Raw genomic sequence first — 21,297 nt, 5'->3', positions numbered from 1 at the left:
CCCTTGTCCTGCTGTTAAGTTGAAGGATGGGAGATTCAGGTTGGATGTCAGGGAAGTTCTTTACTTTGAGAGTGGTGAGGTGCTGGAACAGGCTGCCCAGAGAGGTTGTGGATGCCCTGTCCCTGGAAGTGTTCAGGGCCAGGTTATATGGGACCGTGGGCAGCCTGATCTAGTATTAAATGGGAAGCCCTGCCTGGGGTGGGGGTTGGAGATTCATGATCCTTGAGGTCCCTTCCAACCCAGGCCATTCTGTGAAAGGGGAGAAACAACAACCTAATTTTACACAGCAGTAATCATGATATGCTTCCTTTTATTGAAGTTCATATTGTAAAATATCTTGCAGAGCAAACTTAGAGCTTACTGTCAAACTTTCTTGTTGAAGTCTGGGAATATAAGTGTTTTGTTTCTTCTTTCACTGGAAGCCACTAGTTTAGCGGAAATGACTCACAGTGTAACCTGTATTCTGCCCTTCATAGGACATCCACAAGAAGGTGCTGTCATTAAACTTCAAGGACTGCCACACAAAAATCCGTCATGTGGATGCCCATGCTACTCTCAATGATGGTGTTGTAGTGCAGGTGATGGGAGAGCTCTCCAATAACATGCAGCCGGTGCGCAGGTTCATGCAAACATTTGTACTTGCACCTGAGGTATGCTATACTGAGCGATAACATTATTGTAGTGCTTATACTATCATTTCAAGATTCGAGGCCTGTTTTGATGTCAGAATGTCCAATGTTACACTGGGAAGGTAGTTTACCATGCAATTGGGTAGGAGTACTCTGCAGATTCTTAGGGAATTTGTGCTACTTCTGTGTGTTCAGCAATCAACCTTGGGTATCATAATTACAGACATAAATACCCTGACTTGTGACTTGGTATCTACAACACTTTTTTTTCTTATGCATTTTTAAAGTGGTTCTGTCCTTGGCTTGCCTTCCTTGTTACTTGTTCTTGTATTGGAAAAAGTGGGAAGAAGAAAGTGCTTTCTGTCCCATGAAGACAGGATTTAGATTGTCTTATTTGGTAAAGTGCTTACATGGCATTTGAGGAGGCTTTCAAAATATACTTTTGAACAAAATGATAATGGAAAGAAGAGGGAGGATTGCAAATTCACACTATTTTTTCAGGTTGACTTAGGGCTAAGAATTAGAACCTTGAATCACAGATTGCTCTGCTTACTGCTTCATCAGCAATAAGAATAAAATCATTAAACTTCCTGTTGATTCATGCGTGCTTGACTTCCTAGCATGATACATCTTTTTATCTGCATAGTGCATTTTTTTTAAAGGGGGCAAGTTTGGATTGCTATTTTGTATTTGTGGGGGAAGGGTGATGTGCTTCAGCTCTTCTTGTTTTGTTACTTTAGTTTATGGTATTGCAGTTGATATAATTAGTTCCTCCCTTATTTCTTCTAGGGTTCTGTTGCAAACAAATTTTATGTCCACAATGATATCTTCCGCTACCAAGATGAAGTTTTTGGTGACTCTGACACTGAGCCTCCTGAAGGTGAGTACCAGCAGTCTTCGTGTGATATTGTTGATGTTTGTTCCAGGGTCTGTTTCATGCTTTGTTTTCAGACTACAGGAAGCCTCTTTCTACAGCATTAATCCTTCTGGTGTTCTGGGTCTTCTCCTTGCTTGTAGTTTTATCCTTTTATCCTTATGTTGTCTGTAGTTATTTTTCTGATATCTTCTGTTTCTATTGAAAGTACTGTAAGACCTTTTTTGAGCAGTAGCAATCAGATTTGTAGGCAACAGTTGTTTTCTGTAGTATTTAGAAAATGTTATTTGATGTCAGACAAAAGCAAGTAACTCAAGTGGAAGCGTAACTGTAAGGAAATGTCTGTGTAGTGCTATGTTTTGATAGTGCTTCCTTGTGCTCTGCAGCAGAGATTTCAAATGTGTGTTGGTGGGAGATGAGTTGGAATTGAGTACTAAAGCTGTGTGTGGTGTTTCTTGTTCCTAACTTCATTTAGAATCTGAGGAAGAAGGGGAGGAACCTGAGGAAAGACAACAAACACCTGAGGCTGTTCCTGATGATACCGGTGCTTATTATGAGCAGACTGTCAGGTAATACCTTTGTTAGATGGTAATATTGACTACTTATAGAACAAGTTATGTGAACTTGCTGCTACATGATTTTTCCCTTTTGACAGTTGAAAGACAACTGAAACTTAAATGCTGTTATGCTTAGTGCAGAGACTCCAGATTATCAGAAGATGTAATGCTGTGGTCTGTAGTGTAGCAATGTGAAGCTTGCATGCTTGTACAATGTAGTTTTATTTAGATTACCTTTCCTTCTTCCTTTTTAATGAAGTGTGGTTGGCTTCTATATTGAACAAGTAGCATTCCTTACTACCCAGTAATCTAATCAGATGCAGTAAATACCACCCTTGCTTGCTCTTCTTGTGGTTCTAATAGCAATGACATTGAAGAACACCTGGAAGAGACAACTGCAGAGGCAGAGCCTGAGCCAGAGCCAGAACCTGAACAGGAACCTGAGCCAGAGGCACAGGAGGAAAAATCTGAGCCAGTATTGGAGGAATCGGCTCCAGAAGAGACTGTGGAGAAGAGTCCTTCTCCAGCTCCTGCTGATCCAGCTCCTGCAGTGCAAGAAGACTCCAGGGTAAATAACCGCGTGTGATTCTTCATGTTGTTTCATCAGGAAGTTTGACACTCTTGTTTCATTCTGCTCTCTGGTGAGAGAAGTATCTGGATTTAGATACAAGTGTTCAAATGCTTTATAGTGCTTTCCTGAGTCCAGATTGTTCTTTTCATGAACAGTTGCCTTTTTCTCATTGGCTTTTATGCAACAGTAGATACTTGAATTTCTAGGTAGTAACTACTTGTCTAAATTACTGTGATCTAAAGGAGAGCTTTGTAAACTTTGGGGGTGTTGAAACTGTGGTAACAGTGAGAGGCTTAAGTTTATAAACAGTTTCTAACATTCTTTACTGACTATAGCTAAGATGCTGAATCAGGAAAATGGTTGAGATGTGACCTAGCTGGTGACGTTTTTTTGTCACTCTATGGTGTCAAAGGAGTCAAAAGTTGACAAATGAGTATTCCATAGAGCAATACTTTAACTTTATTGTGGTACTTTGTGCTAGGCTGTTGCTGTCTCATATTTCAATTTTACTTGGATGTCAATAATAGGTTAGAAGTGGAATTCTGTTATTGCAATACTATGTCTTCTGAATTGGGATTATTTGAAGGGGGTTGTGGGGAAACTGCTAATGGTTGAATCCATAATGTCACAGATTAAAACTTTGATGCAAATAACAGACATGGTAACATCAGGAATATGGAGTTGAGTTAAATCTTCTTTCCTTTAGACATTTTCTTGGGCATCAGTAACCAGTAAGAACCTCCCTCCCAGTGGAGCTGTTCCAGTATCAGGGATACCACCTCATGTTGTGAAAGTACCAGTCTCACAGGTAGGAATTCAGCATCTAAAGCTGTTTCACTGCTAAACTGGCTGGCAGGAAGCTGAGATTGGGAAGAAGTAGTGAAATCAGTGTGAATTGAATTCTTAGGCTCTGAGGGCTGTCTAATTCAGTGTTCCATGGTGGATATCATAAACGTTGTTCCTTGGATTTTTGGACTGAGGAGTAATTCCTTGTGGAGAAAAGAGGTCACGACTGCTGATTATATCTGTAGTCTAAAACAAATGTACTTAACAGGAGAAGCAGTTTCTCTAACTTTTCCTCTGCTTATTGATGAACGTGGTTTTGTCGTGAAATGAGTGTATGGTAATATAGCCATACTTCAGGAGGTCACTTCTTGTGCAGTTGTGTATGGAATGACTTGGAAATTTTGACTTGATGTTGAGTGCCACAGCCTAACAGGTGAAAGTAATGGAATTCAGGCTTTTGACTCAATTTTCAATAGAACTGATAAATTACTTGATAGCAAGCTCTTAAATTGCACTACTGTTTTGTTGTATTCTTGCATGATAATTCTTTTGAATTTATACAGCCCCGTCCTGAGGCGAAGCCTGAATCTCAGACCCCACCACAGAGACCTCAGAGGGATCAGAGGGTGAGGGAGCAGCGAACAAGCATCCCACCACAGAGGGGTCCTAGGCCAAGTAAGAAAAGCTACAGAATGTAAAACTTCTGCTTTTGGATTTGGTGGTTTTGGGGAATCAGTGAGATGAGGTTTTGTGAGTCTTATTAACAGTGAGGTTTTTCTACTTACCTGGATATTGAATGGTTTTGGTCTGAAAGTCTAAGTCTGGCATTCTCTGAAGTATCCAGGTTTTTATTCAGTATTTGTTTTCAGTCAGATGACAAAAAGCAAGCAGTTAGAAAATTCCTGGTGTAAGGTGCTTACCTTCCTATGTATAAATGGGTAGGCAGTTTACATGCTAATTCTAACTGTGATGCTATTCTTGTTTGTTTCTGGGACTGTCTTTTCTTAAACTTTACTCTTATGTTCCAAGTTCGTGAGGGTGAACAAGGTGATGTGGAAACAAGGCGGATTGTGAGGTACCCGGACAGTCACCAGCTCTTTGTTGGGAACCTTCCCCATGACGTGGATAAAAGTGAACTAAAAGACTTTTTCCAAAGTAAGTTGGTAGTTCTACTCCTCAGGGTTTGGGGTTGCAGCCATTGGTGTGACAACAGAGCATTCTAATGTATGACCCAAGAACTTGGCTCTTCTCTTGCAGGCTATGGCAATGTTGTTGAACTGCGCATCAACAGTGGTGGAAAGCTCCCCAATTTTGGGTTTGTGGTGTTTGATGATCCTGACCCAGTTCAGAAGATCCTTAGCAACAGGGTAAACAAACTTTCAGTTGGGCTTGTTGCTACATTAATAACAGGCAGTGTAAGATCTTTCCTTACTCAATTCTCAACAAAAGGGGTTGAGAGAGAAACTATACTAGTGTTCAGGCTGAAAAGAGTTCCTTTTAACAAAGGAAAAGTACCTGCTTAGTTTATCAGCAGTGATTGTTCATGGAAGGTGTACATCCCATGAGCGTGTATAGGATGATGGTAGGCAGTGAATCTGGATGCACCTGAACTGTGCCACATGCTCCCTTACAACCTGGTTTTTCAGCAGATAGTGGCATCCTTTCTTTTCTTCAATACTGTATACAGTATTACCCCTGTTTTTTTGGCCTTAAATTGAAAGGTAGCTTATCACAGAATGGCTTAGATTGGGAGGAACTTTAAAGATCATTTAGTTTCAACCTTGCTGTGGATGGCGTTGCCAGCTACTGAATTAGGGTCCCTTTCAGCCTGGCCTTGAATGCCTCCAGGGATCAGGCTTCAACAACTTCTCCAGGCAGACTTTTGTTCATTGAGGTTCACTTTGAGATTAGGATATTTTGTGTGGTTAGGCACCTTTAGCTGTAGAGTGCCAGCAGCATTTCTAGCAACATTTTAGCTAGTGTTGTTGGGCTTCATATGATCATAGAAGCTTTTGAAGGGAGCTGGTAATTTAAGATCTTACTGCTGATAGAGTTGCTTCCTTAAATGCTCTCCTGTTTTTGTGGACAGAGCAGTTCCAGTGTTGTCTAGGGTAAATTAGCAATGGTTTCAAGTCACCCATTTCAAAAAGTAGGTTGAGTTGATGTGATTTTAACTACTTGCTGCCACTGAACTCGAATTGGCTTGGGAGCGAGTCCTTAAGATGTTTGTTATTCACAGCTGGTGTGCAGACATCACCTTTAGTAGTGACTTGAACACAAGCATGCAAGTTTTTGAATTAAAACCAGAAAAGTCCACTCCTGTGTCCTTTTGCAGCAGGAGAGGTAGCTAAGGGCCAAGTGCTGGGCTTTCTGTATGGAGTGTACAATACTAGGGGCATGCTAAGCTGGGGAACTTGTGGCCTTTGTGTACTTGTTCTAACTGGAGCAGAGAACGAAATGGATGCTGAGTTCTTAGACATGGAATGTGTGATAGGCTTTCAGAGTTGGTTCATTCAGGGTATCGTTCATGCAGGCCCATGTAAATGCTTAAGTTATAATGAATGGACATGCTTTTCTAAAATTTGTTTTTTAAAAAATACATATTTAAACCTTTTGAAAGCAATTTTACGTGCCTCCTGCCTTGCCTTGAGGAGCAATAAATTATGCTGCTTTGCAAGGAGACCAGTGCTTTGGGCAAAAATGTGTCCTGAAACAGTAGACCAGAGTGAAAGACTTCATTGTCCTGTGTAGCAATGTGATAGAGAGGGTCTGCTGTTCTTCATGCCATAGGATAAAGCCATCCTGGACTCTGGTGACAGACTGAATTGGTGTGTATTAATGAGATCAGGTTACTGTTAATAGGTCAGTTTTTTTTGTAAGAGGTACTGGAATGCTCAACATCATATCTTCTATATCACATTTTCAGAAGTGTCACTTCACATCTCCAGCCACTTTTCATCTTCTCTAGCCAAGCACAAGACTGGTCATATAGTTTGACCACAGTTATATGCTAATAAGAAGTTATGAACACTTTTCTTTCCTTGGATGGAAAGAAGAGGCTGAGGATGACAGAAGGTTGCAGAAATCTGCTCAGCTTTTGGAGGCTTCTGGATGAATTCCTAATGAAAATATTTTCTCTTCTGTTCCAGCCCATCATGTTCAGGGGAGAGGTGCGCTTGAATGTGGAGGAGAAGAAAACACGAGCTGCCAGGGAGGGTGACCGCAGAGATAACAGACCACGTGGACCTGGAGGCACTCGTGGGGGGCTGGGAGGTGGGATTCGAGGGCCTCCACGTGGAGGAATGTCCCAGAAGCCAGGATTTGGAGCTGGAAGGGGGATCGGGCAACGCCAGTGAATGCATCGTGGATGTTGACACGGTGGTGCAAACCCTTTTTACCCTTTTTACCTGCAGATTTGTGAATTTCAGCCTTGGGTATCTTGGAATGTGGCCCTAGCCTGTTATAGACTGCTACGTTTGATACTATTTTGGCCCCTTTTTGTTTGTGTTATGGTTTTGTGATTTTTTTTCCTAGTCCTTGTCCCAGATTCCAGCTTTGTGGAACAACGCTTTAGGAAAAGTGGATTTTAAAAAGAAAAGAACTGAATTTCCTTGCTCACCTCAAACTTACGGACTTGATTTTTTTGGTACCAGTGGTCTTTCCTAGAAGAATGTCTTTTCGTTTTTTTCTTTTTTTTTCCTCCCCTCTCTACTGAATTTGGGTGCATTTCAGTCAGTGGAATAATATTTCACATGCATGCGTTCAAGAGCCTATAGGAAAACGTAGTACTTGGCAAGTATTTCAAGGGCAGGAAAATAAAACTTTGATTTATCCCTTGAGGGTCGTATGAACATCATCTGATCTGGAGATATTGCCACCCGAAAAATTGACGTTCACCTTTCTCTTTGTGGCGCTGTAAAAGTGGAATAATGAGTATCCATAGAATCTTTTTTTTCTTTTGATACATGATCACGGAAAAGAATTATAACTGCTGTTTTACCACTTTGAAATTTTGGATTGTGGGATAGGTTTTAAATGTCTAGAACTTGACTCTCAAAACACTTTTCCTGAACTTGTGGAATTTTTTTATTGAAATAGGGAGGTTTTTTCATGTTTAGTTTGTATTTGTATAAAAAAAAAGCAAAATTGTTGTGCCTTCTATTTATCTCTCATTCCAGTCTTGGCAAATTGTTTAAAAAAATAATAAAAAAGGTCTAGATTTGCTTTATCAAGTCAAGAGTACGCTGGAGTTCTTCCAAGGGGAAGATGTACTTCCTTCTGTTGCTAGGTTTGCTAGGTAGAGGTGGTTATAGCTCAAGTCTGTAATACTGTCTGTTCTTCCTCAGTTCGATGGCATTTGAATAATCAAAAACAAGTGTTTCATGGATGCAGAATTCAAAAGCTTTGCTTTTGAGGCTGGGCAGTTTCCATTACTGATGTTGGAGAAGTACTTCTGTCACATTCTTTGTTTCTCTCTACTGTAAGTGATAGTTTTGCCACTGAGGCATTAATTCCCTGCTTCTGCCAGACCTGATAGATGGCATAAGCACAGAAGGTGCCTCTCTGTCCTGGAATTATTACATTGAATGCTCTCCAGTACTCCTAAAGAAGTTGAAACTGATAAAATTTCAATTGCGGGGATTTTAAGATCATATTACACAAAACAGCATCATATTTCTGTGTAAATATCTGGATAGATACGGCAGTCTTGAGTTTACACCAGACCTCAGAGTTCTTGATTATATATAAGAGCTGCGTAGTAAGCTTTTTTATCTGTGCTAGGGTTTACTGTTTCCATGTTTCCTTGGTTTATTAATATAACCTCTTTGCTTTGTTTGCTCTAAAGCTAGAGCAAAGCTGCCCTACTACAAAGAGTGGGTAGGTATTACCTGTTACAGAGCAGTAACTTACTGTCACTTACTTGCCAAACGTAGTGGTTGAACCTGGTTGTACTGAATGTCAGTAGAGTGTTGGGTTTTGTTCTGTTTTGGCTTCATCTTTAGTGTTGCATCATTTCCCTCCTTATGAATGTTTCTCAGATGTCTTAATGAAGTGGAGGAGAGCTGAAGTGCAACAGTAACAGCTGTGGTGTGTGTGCCCTCTCACAGCCAGAAGTGCTAGAAATGCAGACTGCTTCCTCTTGTGGTGGTAACTGGTATTTATTTTTTCTTTGGGGAAAAAAAGAAACAGCTCTTCTCATTAGGAATGACCATCGAGTGAAGGTGTGCAACACAACTGTTTCACTGAACTGTCCTTGTTTGTGTTCTTTTTTAATTCTCATATGTTGTTTCTGGTGTTCTTGATGTTAAATCCAAGACTGCAGTAACAGGTTGCACTTCCCAACTGTGGAGGTACTATTAATAAAAGTTTCTATTGCTCTTAAAATCTGTGGAAGCATCCATAAACATGAAAACCCAACTTTTCTGTAGTGGTGGAGTCAGACCGTTCCGGCTCACTTTCATCTAAGCTGAGAAACAACTGAGGAATGTCAGTGAAGAACTGAAGCCTGTAAAGTGAAGTGTATGCTTGGTTTTGTATTAATCATACTCAATTTGTTAAGCAGTAAGACCCAGAGAGTGATCTTGTCAGAGAAGATGACAGGTAAAATAAAAATATTTACAGAAACCTTTATCTTGGGTATCTTGTGCAGAAACACTTCTCAGAAGCATCTCAAACAAAACATGGAGTGATGCTTAAGGATGTCTTTCTTTGTGGTTGTGGTTTTGTGCTTAGCAAATAACCAACTGTGCTGAAAAGACCTGTGAAACTTCATATTGGCTGTTTTGTTTAAAGCTCAGTAGCCTCGTGCCCTTCTGGTTTGTGCATGGACTGTGCTGTTAAAACCTCTATTGTCTGAAGTCTTCGATGCATTGCGTGTTTTAATGGTGAAGGTGTGATTTGGTTGTCTCTGGCTGCACTTAGGCTGCAGTACCTACAGCAAAGGTAATGTCTGATATTTAAAGTCCAGAAGCTCTTCTGGGACAGAAAATGCCACAAGGAAATTTCAAGTGAGCAGAACTGCCATGTTCCCTGCTAGCACCTCTGGTTTAATTGAATGGTGAATCTTGGGTTCTTTGAACTATTCTTGATGTCCAGTGTGCTGCAGAATAGAAAATGGTAGTGAAAGTTGGTTAGTCTATGTAGTCTACATTAAGGCTGCTCTCTCACCTGCTACAATAACATGCACAGTGCATAGGCCCATCTCACAACCCTTACCTTAACTGATCTGAGAGGGTGCAGTGCTTTTATGTATGCCTGGCAAGATCTCTGCCCTGGTCTCTTCTGACTGATCTGTATAGCATAGGGTAGGATGTGTAGAAATAAGTTTCTTTACTGGAGTAAGAAACAGCCTGTGTGCTCGCACACTGCTTCCAGCAGGCTCTGACATGAATCTGGAGGAGAAACTACAGCATTCCTTAGCAGTGGCGGGGATATCCTGTACACAGGGGAGCCTGCTTTCCTTGGTGAAGTGGATGGTTCTCGGTTCAAACATGAAGATTTGGAGTTGGTCTCAGCAGCTTCTCTTTCTGCATCTGACTATTTTTGATCGAACTGTATTTTTAGTTCTTTCTTCATGTGCTGCCTGGGGCTAAGAGCAAATGACACACTGGCAATTTCCCTAATTACTTCCTGCTAAAGCATGCACAAATGATCTCCATAGTTATTTCATTTCCATGCAGTGCCATTCTTCCCTTGGCTGGTAACGTGGAAGAACGACTCTCTTAAGATCCTGATAATCTTGTTTGCATGTTGTGTGGGAGGTGGGTTAAAAAGGGTGTGTGAGTGGCAAGGTATTAATAGCTTATCTTGGGAGGCAGAAAGCAATCCAAATACTTTCAAACTCCATGTCTTAAAGATAACAGGCTGTGAGCTGTTGATGCCTTCTCAGAGTTGAAGGGCTGAATGTTGTCCTGTGTTCCTTCACAGAATCCCACTTGCCATGTCAGGTGGGATCTGCTGCTGCACTGATGCATTCAGACACTATGAAGCCACCTGGCTGTTGAAGGAAAACACTTATTCTTGTCTCTCTCGATTCAGTGTGATTCAGTGTCAGTGGTGGTCTATTCACATCCCCAGATATCCCTTTGAGTGTCTGCACCATGGTAGGTTCATTTTCCAAAGGATTTTAAGGTGATGTATAAAGAATGCTGGGCAGTAGTTGCAAAAATGGCATGGGGAAATCCCCCCCCCCTTCTCTTTTCTATGCAACTCCTGGCCTCATGAGCTAAGTTTCTTGCCAGGACCTGCTGCACCTTGTGTGACAATTTAAGGGAATTGCTGTGTGGGGTGGAACTCAGGAGGTCACAGCTAGGGGAGATGGTTCAGAACAAAGGGTTTAACAGCAATACTGGTCTTCTGCCTTGCTTTCGTTGCATGTTATGTTAGCACAGGCAGATGCTGTATTGGCACAGCTGTACCAGCAGCGCGGGCTGGGAGCTGATTAGATGTCTATAGAGAGAATTCTAGTAAAAGTCTTAATTTGGAATCAGTGTGGATGTATGCTTCAGTAACTGTATACATGGAAAGTGAAGTTCCTGTTGTTCCACCTTGAAATTGCTGAAATGCTTTCTATTCCAAAGCTTAAGAGCCAGAGAAGAAATATCTGCCACTGTATCTGGATGGCCATGCAAGCTGTGTGAGGTGGAGGTTCATTGCAGCGTGTGTTTGCAATGCTGCTCATAAGGAAGCAGCTGCTTTGTGCTCTGCAAGGTGTAGCACAATGTCCTTACATGGAGTGCAGTGCCTGCCAGCCTCGTGCATGCAGATGGACTGCGTTCATAGGGAAAAGGAAGGTTTATTTTTAATGTGGGTAGGGAAAAGACATAGGAGTACTTTGTGTTAAGCTCTTTTTGGAAGAATTCTGTTGTCTTAAGATTCTATGTTTTCCCCACCCTTGGAGGGGAAAGCAATGTGAGAACTGCCTTCTCCAGTATCTCTTCTGGAAGCTGTTGGTAGTGATCGTGCAGAGGTGCTTGGAGAGCACATCAGATCTGCCTGCTTTTCCCTATCACCTGAACTCCAGAGTGATTAATCGACTGAATACTTTTCTGGCAATCCCTTGTGAGGAGCTGATGGTGTTTTAGCATTCACCTTGTAAGGAAGCAGCCCGAAACAAGTGAATGTGAGCTATTTCTCCCTCTGTTTTATAGAGCTTTATTTAGTGGGAGTTGAATTTGGTTCTCTTAGCAGCAGCAGCTCCTCTTTTTCCCTGTGCTTAGGAGTGAATGAACACGGGGTGGTTTTAATGCTGCTGCTGCTGAGGCTTCAGTGTGACTGGGGAGTCCAGCCTTGCTGCCCATCCTTTCTGCACGATGGGCAGAAACACCTGAATCCTGAGCTTGAACACATCGCAAGTGGAGTTCAAATCTGGATTTAGTGTCTACGAAAGGCATTGATCAGCGGGCTCTGATGGGTGGGAATGCCAAGGGAGGTGTAGCCCACAGGTGTCTGCCTTGCCCCTTCGCAGGAAGGTGCGTTCCACACCTCTGCTCTCCATCTCTATTGACAAACCTCATGTTTTCATGCTGAGCTCCAGCAGAGAGCGGAAGGTGACTTCTGGCCCAGGGGTGGGGCTGCTGGTAACCTCTTACACTGCAGCTGCCAAATCCAGCCCAGCTCATTTGTCAGAGCCCTGGGCTGTCCCTGGTATAAACAGTATCAAGGCTCTGTTGTTATTTTGGAACAAATGAGCTTTAGTAAGTCAAGCAAGCTTTTGAAACAAAGGTTTTCTTCATGCAAATGGCTCACAGATGGGAGAGAGACAGAAAATAGGGCAAAACGCATCTGCTTCATTGGCTTCCTTTGTTCTTAAGTTTGGGGGAGGTATCCTTCAGAGATAGGAGGTTCTGTGCTGCTGAGGTGGATACTGCTGGGAAACTGAGATGCGTTTATAAGGGCCGCAATGAAAACACGCTCTGTGCTGAACCATTCCCACTTCTGTTTATTTTGTATGTTTTCAATTAGAAAGTATTCCTGCTGTGTGTTTGTATTTCCCCTCCGAAGTAAAACCAAATGTGCAATGGTTGTCTCGAACAGAAATATCTTAAGTAGTTTTATTTTTTTTTTCTGCTAAAGATAAATTCATTTACAAAACAATGTAAATGGGTGTGCGTTTGTAAGGTCGGAAAGGAGAAATTCCCGGGTCCTCCCCTCCTTCTTTATATCGCTTACGCATAGATTTTTTTCATTACTCTTCATCTCAGTTCTAATATAATAAGCATGATATGCTGTACATCGTGGTCAATGTGAGGAGACAACACAGTCCATACAGCGTCACTGCCAACGGTCAGTAGTGCCTGCCTGTGGCTGCTGTTATCTCAGGTGGGTGGCTGCAAGCAGCCGCTCGGGCCAGCTTTGTGCATCTTTTGGGTTTCAAAGGCTGCTTCCAGAATGGCGCTCACCAATGCTGCAGGGATGGTAAACCGCGATGAAATGCGCTGTGACCTTTGCATGTCAGGCCATTTTTTTTTTGGTGAAGTCCTCATTGTCTGCTTCAGCTCTAAATGGCTCAGTGAATGTCTTAATTCACTGAAGTTTCACTGCCGCTCAAACGCACGTGTGAATGGCTTTTAGCACAGTGGCCTTCCAAGTTCCCTTGAGAAAGTCATCTCTTTCCTGCAGCTCAATAAGCCCATGAAAGAGGAGGTGAGCTCTAGCTGTGATCATTGCTGTCAGTATACCCCATCCAGGCTCAGGAAACACAATTCCATTTCACAGTAGGGATGAGATGCTCCAAGCAGTGCATTTCAGGCTCGCTTACTCCACGTGTGTGTGTGCTGAGCTGTGTCAGCCGGCCTTTGTGCCTCAGTGTCCGTCACCTCGCGTGGCTCTGGAGGTGGCTGTCTGCTGCCTTATGCCTCAGTCACTGAGCGCTGACTCAGCAGGATGGGCTCACAGGCAGAGTTCAAGCCCAATGGATCACTCTTCCCCCCCACAGGGAGGAGGTGGATTTCAGACCCTCCGTTCAGGTTCTTACAGAATGTTGTTGTTTGCACTTTTATCCTTTTTTTTATTCAAAAAAAAAGGACCCTTCCAAAGAATTCCGAAGCTGACAGATCCCTGTGTTAACCTCCTTACATCAGCAGGGATGTGTTGATCAAGGGTTTGAAATACATGTGTCTTTCACCTGCCCTGCTTAGTAATGCAGCTCAGCGCAGGAGGACTGCGGAGGGGGCATTGCCCTGAGGTGTGGGTGCTGTCTTGCAGTCCTCTGCTTTGAGTTGGCTAACAGGGATTTGTCAGCTTGGTCTATGCTGTTCTGAGCTTCTTTTCCCTGCTGACCTCTGACCTGAACTGTGCATCAGAAGAGCACAAGTGTTATGGACGGAAACATACTTGGATTTAGGAATAGCAGGAGAGAAAGGAAGCAGTGCAAGTTCATTGTAGGCAGAGGAGAGTGTCTCAAAGCCACTGTTTGGTTGTTTCCCAGCCCAGGTGAGCACAAGGGAGAAGAAATTGTGCTCCATTCTGCAAAGGTGCTGTGCGGCCAGCCTGGAGCTGAGTATTACTTGTAGGGCTGAGCTCTGTGACAGTGACTGTGGCCCTGTAGTGCTGGCCCTGGTTACTTGGACAAAGTGACAAATGAGTGTGTACTGATGGTTCAATTCATTAGTGTGTTTTTAAGTGAAATTGATTGCACATTTGTGCATGCATCCTTGCACATGAGGACTTGCCAGGAATGTTCATTTCACTCCTGCTTGTGAAGGATGTAGTGGTGTCCCTCAGCTTAGGATCAGTTGTTCAAGGAGATATGTTTTTCGGCACGTAATTACACTTACTGCTGTTGTCCCTTCTCCTCAGCTTCCTTTCATTGCTGCTGGTTAATCGAGGTTTGGTTTCAGAGCTCATGCTGCCTGTAATGTACCTCTTGCCCATGGGACGCATCAAGCCTTGTGAATTCTCACCCTTGAGAAACCATCAGCTGTGTCTTACAGCCTCAGCCTTCAGAGGGACTATGTGGGCTGAGGTTGCAAGCGTGGCTGCATTTAATGAAGAGTAAGCCCTAGAAGCTCCTGTCCATTGCCTGAGCCCTGCTCTGCTCATCCTCGCATCCCTCAATCCCCACCCTCACCCCTCTCTTAGGCAGTGAGATGAACTTGGGGTCCTCTGCTCAATTCTCACTGCAGCCTTTCATGAACAGCTGTGGTCATGACACCTGCGTTCAGCTATGGCATGTCACATACCCCAGAGCTGGTTCTGCTCCACAGGGGCTCGTGTTGGCTCTTCCCCATTTTACAGGTAACTGTGATGAGGATAGTCCTAAAAATGTCTAAGTGCATATCCAGGAGACGTGGCTGAGTTACCTCCTTGACCCAATCTGCTTAGCATTGCATAGTTTTACTTCAACAAGGATTATTTATGGATTGCATATCAAGCAATGACCCCCAATGCCCAAGCCCTGCTGCTGCCAGTACTGGAAGTCAGAGCCTGTTGTTCTCAGCAGGACCATGGCAGGGCAATGCTGATTTAAGCAAGGCTGCTCTCAGGTCTCTACCTTTAATATGAGAGCATCCTCACTGCAAGGGTGAATTAGGCTCCTACCTGCTCTGTACCCGCAGCTATAATTTAGTGCCCAAATGCTGTCATGTGTTAACCCTGGCCAGCTTGCTCAGCTGGTCTGCAGTACAAAGCATTGCTTTGCACGTGACATGGTGAAAACACTGGAGCTGACAGTGCCCCAGTACTGGGGTGCCTAAATAAGCCAGACCTGTCCTCCCCCAGGGAAGGCCATTCCATCATGCTACAGTACTAACTGTCTGTGACCCCGCTCCCTAAAGCTCCAGCAGCATGAGGTGCTCAGTTCTGTGCCCTTCAGCCCTGGCAGCTCCAGGCTGGCTCTACCTGTCCCTGCCTGTGCCAAGCTTCACTCACCTGCAGCACTAAAGGCATGGCTTGCAGCACGAAGCCAGGCACATAGTCAGTGACAGTGCCTTGTGCCCCAGGTGGGTGTAGCCAAGTTCTTTCTGCAGGTGACCTTGTTTGACATGAGCTGCTTATACATTTTGAGCGGCAAATCTATAAACTGAATCTACTTTCAAGCCAGACTTATGATTTTTTTCTCTCGGTGGTATCATTCCATGCCCAGTTAAAGATGACTGGTTTTATAGTGGCAGTGCCAATGTCCTTCAACCTCAGACTGGGAACTGGTGGTGGGATTCTGTATCCCTTCCCCTTGCTGAGTACTTGCCCTACCAGCAAGCGACTGAGGTGTCTCTTCCTTGTGCTTTGTTTCTTGCCACTGGTAGCAGCGGTGCCAGTGCTAAGAACAGCCTTCAGATCCCAGCAGCACTGCTTTGGGGGATGATGGGATCCCTGTGCTGCTGTGAGGCCATCCCTGACTTCCCCCAAAGGGCAGCTTCTCATGCTGAGGCTCTTCCCAGTGCGTGCTGGGTCAAGCCCTGGCTTCTCCATCCCCATCACTGCCAGGAGTGATGGGACACTCTGCTGTGTCCCAGAGTGGCCTTCAGGGCTCTGTCTCCAATAGGTCCAGGGGATGCCATACCACAATGCCAAGACACTGTTATCATTTCTGTTTAGAAGTCTGACACTGAAGTGCATGAGGGCTGTGACTGTGGTTTGTTTCTCAGTGGTCACCATTTGCTCCATATAGTCTAATTCCTGTTGACAGCTTTGACAATGGCACGTGTTGTCATTTTCTGCCTTAAATGACAGAGATTCCAGGCAGGATTTCTCACCCTGTGCATCTCTCTGCTGAACAAACTCCAGTATCACCAGTCCAGGCTGTGTCCTTCAGTGCTCTCTCAGTACTGACATCATCTATCCTCCAGGGCTGCCCAGCCCAGCGCTTCTGGGGGGTTACTTGGTGTGAGCACCAGCATCTCCCCAGCAGCTCAAGGCAGTGCCTGGCATTGCTGCCAGCTGGTGCTCTGCACAAAACATCCTCACACACTGCCTAATTCACAGCAAGCTGTTTCTTCTTCTGCCTTATGCTGGTGGCAGGATGCTGGGAAGACGAGAACCTACTTTGCTTTCACACAGGGCACAGTCAGAAGGGATGCTGCTGACCCACCCTCATGCTTTTCATGTGCGCTTTGCTGCAGGGGAGCCTTCCTGGTAGCTGCTGCCCTGACTGCTTGCAGGAATGCTGTTCTTCTATTTCTTTCTGCATTTCCCAAGATACCAACCCATGCCAGGTCCTTCAAAGGCTGCTGAGCGGGGGAATGTATCCCCCCAGAAATGAGAGCTCAGGGGAAGGAGGAAGGGAGGTGAATGCAGCAGAAAGTGATACTTCTGAATGAGGTAAGAGACTCATGGGCTGGGTTCAGTGAGATGTTAAACTGCCATTAAGAAATACCTTGTTCAGGTGAAGGAGAGGGGCTGTGAAGATGTAAAGAACCTGAAGTAACTTTAGAGATGTTAAATTAATGACTGTTAGCTTCTGCTTTTGTGCTCATCTCAGCACTCTGAAGAGCAGTCAAGTGACTCATTTTCTGCTTACATTTACTGCCTCTATAGAAATGATGGGGATGCACTGAGAAGCAGAAACATCAGAAGGTACCATCCACATTTCCCCCAGATAAGGCAGGAGAGGGCAAGGTGCCTTCTTGCAGGGCTCAGATGCTTCCAGATGCCAGGCCATTGAAAGAGTTGAAGTTGTCGTTATTTGGCATAGGGAGAGGAGCTGTGTTTTTTTTTTAAGGATTGGCACTAAAGTACAAAAATAGGACTGTAGAAAATTCATGAAAAATATGATGCCATTTAAAATACTCTTCTGTCATACATTCCTTTCTTGAAAAATAAATACATATGCTTATAAGCTTTTCCAACCAGCACCAAGCATGGTCCTCTATAGTTCTTCACGTTCCCCGAGTTTGACTTAAAAATAAAGATCTTCAGAAGTGGAGGAAATAAAATAAAATACAGAACAGAAACTTTGCAGAAAGGTCTGGGACAGGAGGGCTGCAGCAATGCGTGACCCATGGAGTGAGCCCATGTGTTGGAAGGCAAGTTGGTGTTGGCCAACGACAGGGCTGAGCCTCACAGCTGCAGCTGCCCACGCTCCCTGCTCTGCCCTGGACCCTCTTCAGCCCTAATCCTGGCTGTCCGTGGCACCGGGATCCAAGCTGGAAAGCTGCTTTTGCTGAGAATTAAAGTGTGAAAACCCATCTACCCAAGCAAAAAATAGTAAGTCTATCCTACCTTACCCTGCTTATGATGTGATACATCTTCAGCAACATCTGGAAATAATGTTTTTCTGGGATAAGGCTTTGTTTTTCCAAAGAGTCCAAGCGAATTAGGACCTCACTGCCAGACTGATCACTGTTGATTTTATTCAGAGGTTTTGCCTCTGAGCCCAGTGTTTAAAGAAAGCTAACACGTTAAATTGCATCAATATGCTTGGAAGCTGCCCTGCAATATCAAAATCCTATACCTTTTACTAATAAATATAATTGTTGGCATTAGTGAAGCAGCCTGCTTTGGAGATGAGATAGGTTATCAAAGCAAGTTCTGCTGCAATACAGAAACTAAACGTTTTCCTTCATCTGTGCTTTCTCGTGTTTCACTTTGAAAATCCCACAGATTTTCCATGTCCTCCTAGGATGGTCCTAAGGACTCGTTTATGTGGTGAAGTGATCTGGCAGAACGTCTGTGGGACAGCTATCAGCAGCATCAGACCTGTGCCAAAACCCCAGCGTGTTCCATGTCCGGCTGTGAGCTCTTCCCTTCCACCATGCAGCCTCGGGGCTGGAAGATGGCCCGAATGGAAACTGGCTGCTTAATGAAGAGAAAGTAATACTGCTTATGGTGAGCATCAAGTGCTGAGTAGTTGGCAGAGCTGCAGTGGATGCAGAGGCAAGAAGGTAAGTATGTCATTCTTATTTCTGTCCCTAAACTACCATGGGCTCCACTATCAGCCAAAGTACGTCTATACAAACAGATAACACAGGTACCCTGATGATGATTTCCAGTCCCTTGTTTGCCTTCCTTTGGCCCTACCCACTGCCAAGAAGCGACCATGAGCTTATCTGTGTCTCCAATTGGCGAGTCTAGGGCAAGTCTGGTGTTGCTCTTTGCATTCCTGACCCACCTCTAAGCCAGAGCAGAACGATGGTGGTTCCTCTGCTGTCGGGCAGGTGGGGGAACTCTCTGATTTTGCTCAGTGTCTCAGACAAGGATGAGCTGCTTAAACCTGCAGTTGGCACACCCAGCCATCGTGCACACAGAGAGAGTTCAATAATTCAGCAAGCAAAACCAGAGCCAGCAGCAGGCTTGGGCTGCAGCCAAGGCTCAGAAAGTTGTCCTAGCATCAGATAGCGGCTCTGCTCAACAGCTTGAGATCTCCCTCTTTGAGAAAGCACTGCCTGCCAGGGGAAGGAGGAATCCTCATCCCACAGCTTTTCTGTTGTTTGAATAGAGAAAAGAAGCTGATGTACTGGTTCACACTAGTATCGCATGACCATCCCTATCCCGGCGGTGCCAAGGGAGACAAAGATAGGCGACCTTTGCCAAAATGTTAGGAAATATTGCCATTTGCCCTTGTCCACACAGTGACTGTTGCTTTTTTCCTCTTATTTTTCCCTTCTTGTTCTTTTGCTTTTTTCCTCTTTTGTTTCATTTGTTTCTTTTCCTTTTTCTTTTCTTTTTTTCTTTTTTTCTTTTTTTTTTTAAGTAAAGTGTATTTAGTGCTGGTGAAAGGTGCTGAATTGGCAGCATTGGAGATGGGTGTCCCTTTGTCCAGCCTAGGAGAGCCTTGGTGCTCTCCTGCTCTCTCCTCTCAGCACCAACCCCATGCTGGGACAGCTGGTGGGTCCCCGTGCTCACTGCCCTGTCCCATAGCTGCCTGTTGCTGCACTGGCTGGGACATGGGTGGCTGTACATAGGTCCCCACCTCCCATCTCATGCTTTGGTGCTGCAGACCTGGGGATGGCAGTGCCTGGGGACACTTTGCTATGAGCTGCTGTAGGTGCTATGGGGTTGCAGCTTTTGCAAACAGCAGCCTTTGTGCTCCCAGTGTAGGCATCAGACCTGCAGCCCAGGCCAGCAGTCCTGAGCATGAGATGGAGGGAGAGTAGGAGCATCCTTGGGTGCCACTCATCTCTCTGCCTTTTAGTGCCTAATCCAGACCTTACGCCAAGTGCTTCAGTGCAGACTGATTGTCTTCCTTCCCATTCCCTTTTACCTGACTTGCTAAAGTGCAAACAAACAAGACCAAATCACCCTTACCCATGCTTCCCCCAAGCCAGGCCTTCCAAATAACATACCAGAGACACCCAACATGTCCCCCCCACCCCAAACGCCGATGCCAGCCTCTGCCAACACTTGGCCAAAGGAAGACCTCTTTGTTCCCCTATGTGGGCCCTATCCCACCTTCCCTCCCCTCCTTCCCCATCCCCAGCACACCCTGCCAGCCTCCTCAGGGAAGAGAGGGGCAAAGCAGCCTGCACTATCCTCCCATCCACATTAAAGCTAAATACAGCACCAAAATAGTTACAAAAATAGAGTTTCGGGTCCTTTGGCCCAACTTCACTATTAATATTACTGCTATGAAATGTCTGAAAATAACAACTGCTCTCTCTGTACACACCTTCCCCCCACCCACCCCTCACTGAGAATATTGCCGTTCGCCCATTCCTGTTGTGACAAGGCATCAATGTGCCCACATTTTAAATAGAATTTATGCTTTAACTCACCCAATGCTTCCATCCCCCACATTGTAAACAAACATGGCAGAACAGGGATTGGAAAACAGAAAGTGCAATTTGAAAAACCCTTTGTCATTTCTAGTGATCTGAATGGTATTTCTGATGCCTGGGACTCGAGTCTTGCCAGGTCATTTAAAAAGACAGAAGGTACCTGTGACTTCTGATGAAGGCCCTGATGTCCTTCTTGGATTTTCCATTGGATGCTCTCTGATGGGGATGAGAGAGAGAATGTATTTGCTTTCCTCTATCCGTAAGTCATAAATTTTGATCAGCAAGCCCGTGACTAAAAAAGTAAATATATAAAATAAACAACAAGCCACAGCCTCTTTCTTAAGTTTCCCCATCTATCCAGTTTTCAAAGTGTGAAACCTAGAGAAGCATAGAATGATTTTCTTGCCTTTTTTTCCCTTTTGTTAGGGCTTTTTTTCCCCCCCACGTGCTTTACAGGTATGGCCTTTCTATAGCAAAAGTCAGATAAAGCGTGAATGTGGTCATTTCTGCACATGGAATTATGGATCATTCCAGTGACTTGAGAATCTAAGCTGTTAATAGGCTTTTAAAAAAGGATTTTTTCATCATTTTTTTTGATTGTTTTCTTTTGCGTTATAATTAAGCATGAATATATATTAATATATTACAGTGCTTGGATTGCAGCTGGAGCAATCCAAACCTTCCTATGCTGTAAAACTAAACCCCACCCTTGCGCTCCCTGACTCAAGAGCTTGTTTTCTCCTCCCTGTGCCTCTTATTCTTGGTTCACGTGATTAAAAGTCCCTCCCAGCCCCCCTCCCCCCCCCCTTTTTTTAGTAGATATTGCCACATTCTTAAATTCATGCATTGCTGCATTGCTATTGCACATATATAAAGGATTGCTCTCTCCCTCCCAGCTGCGCTCCTTCCCTCACTGGTTGTGCACATCCTCTCTGCGGACGATCTTGTAGATGATCCAGTAGAAAATGTTGAAGATGAGGAATGCCATGGGGAAGCCGATACGCGAGATCTTGTCGATCTTCTTGGCTCGTTGGATGAAGAGCTTTCGCATCTCCTCGGGGGAGCGGGACGGCGGGGGGACCGGGTTGGCTGTGTTGTTGTTGTTGGCACCCTTGACGGAGATGCCATCCTTGGCTTGTAGGCAAGCTGGCCCCATCCCGTAGGCGGTGAAGTTGAACCTGCCTTCACCAGCTTCATCCTCCTGGAACAGATTCAGCATGGGACT

At 44.5% G+C, this 21,297-nt stretch overlaps 2 protein-coding genes across 5 annotated transcripts in view; one reads left to right on the top strand and one right to left on the bottom strand.

Annotated features, from left to right (window-relative positions):
- G3BP1 (G3BP stress granule assembly factor 1) overlaps positions 1-7,649 on the top strand; it is a 21,056-nt gene extending 13,407 nt beyond the window's left edge. Inside the window, exons 4-12 of one of the 2 annotated variants that reach the window (XM_015293783.4) lie at positions 477-650; positions 1,419-1,509; positions 1,979-2,072; positions 2,424-2,628; positions 3,338-3,439; positions 3,981-4,092; positions 4,447-4,572; positions 4,675-4,784; positions 6,567-7,649. In XM_015293783.4, the coding sequence (XP_015149269.1) occupies positions 477-650; positions 1,419-1,509; positions 1,979-2,072; positions 2,424-2,628; positions 3,338-3,439; positions 3,981-4,092; positions 4,447-4,572; positions 4,675-4,784; positions 6,567-6,773 (1,221 nt within the window). In that variant the 3' untranslated portion in view covers positions 6,774-7,649. Of the gene's footprint in view, positions 1-476; positions 651-1,418; positions 1,510-1,978; positions 2,073-2,423; positions 2,629-3,337; positions 3,440-3,980; positions 4,093-4,446; positions 4,573-4,653; positions 4,785-6,566 lie in introns of both variants that reach the window. The other variant, NM_001006150.2, reaches the window with a different exon arrangement.
- GLRA1 (glycine receptor alpha 1) overlaps positions 7,540-21,297 on the bottom strand; it is a 51,757-nt gene continuing 37,999 nt past the window's right edge. The window contains exon 9 of one of the 3 annotated variants that reach the window (XM_015293917.4): positions 7,540-21,297. In XM_015293917.4, coding sequence (XP_015149403.1) covers positions 20,983-21,297 — 315 coding nt within the window. In that variant the 3' untranslated portion in view covers positions 7,540-20,982. The other 2 variants (XM_025155016.3, XM_040647171.1) reach the window with 2 other exon arrangements.

The sequence above is a fragment of the Gallus gallus genome, chromosome 13, assembly GCF_016699485.2.
Source record: "Gallus gallus isolate bGalGal1 chromosome 13, bGalGal1.mat.broiler.GRCg7b, whole genome shotgun sequence".
In the NCBI taxonomy this organism is placed as follows: domain Eukaryota; kingdom Metazoa; phylum Chordata; class Aves; order Galliformes; family Phasianidae; genus Gallus; species Gallus gallus.
Note: the sequence above shows the minus strand (reverse complement) of the source record. Positions and strands in the feature narration are given on the sequence as shown.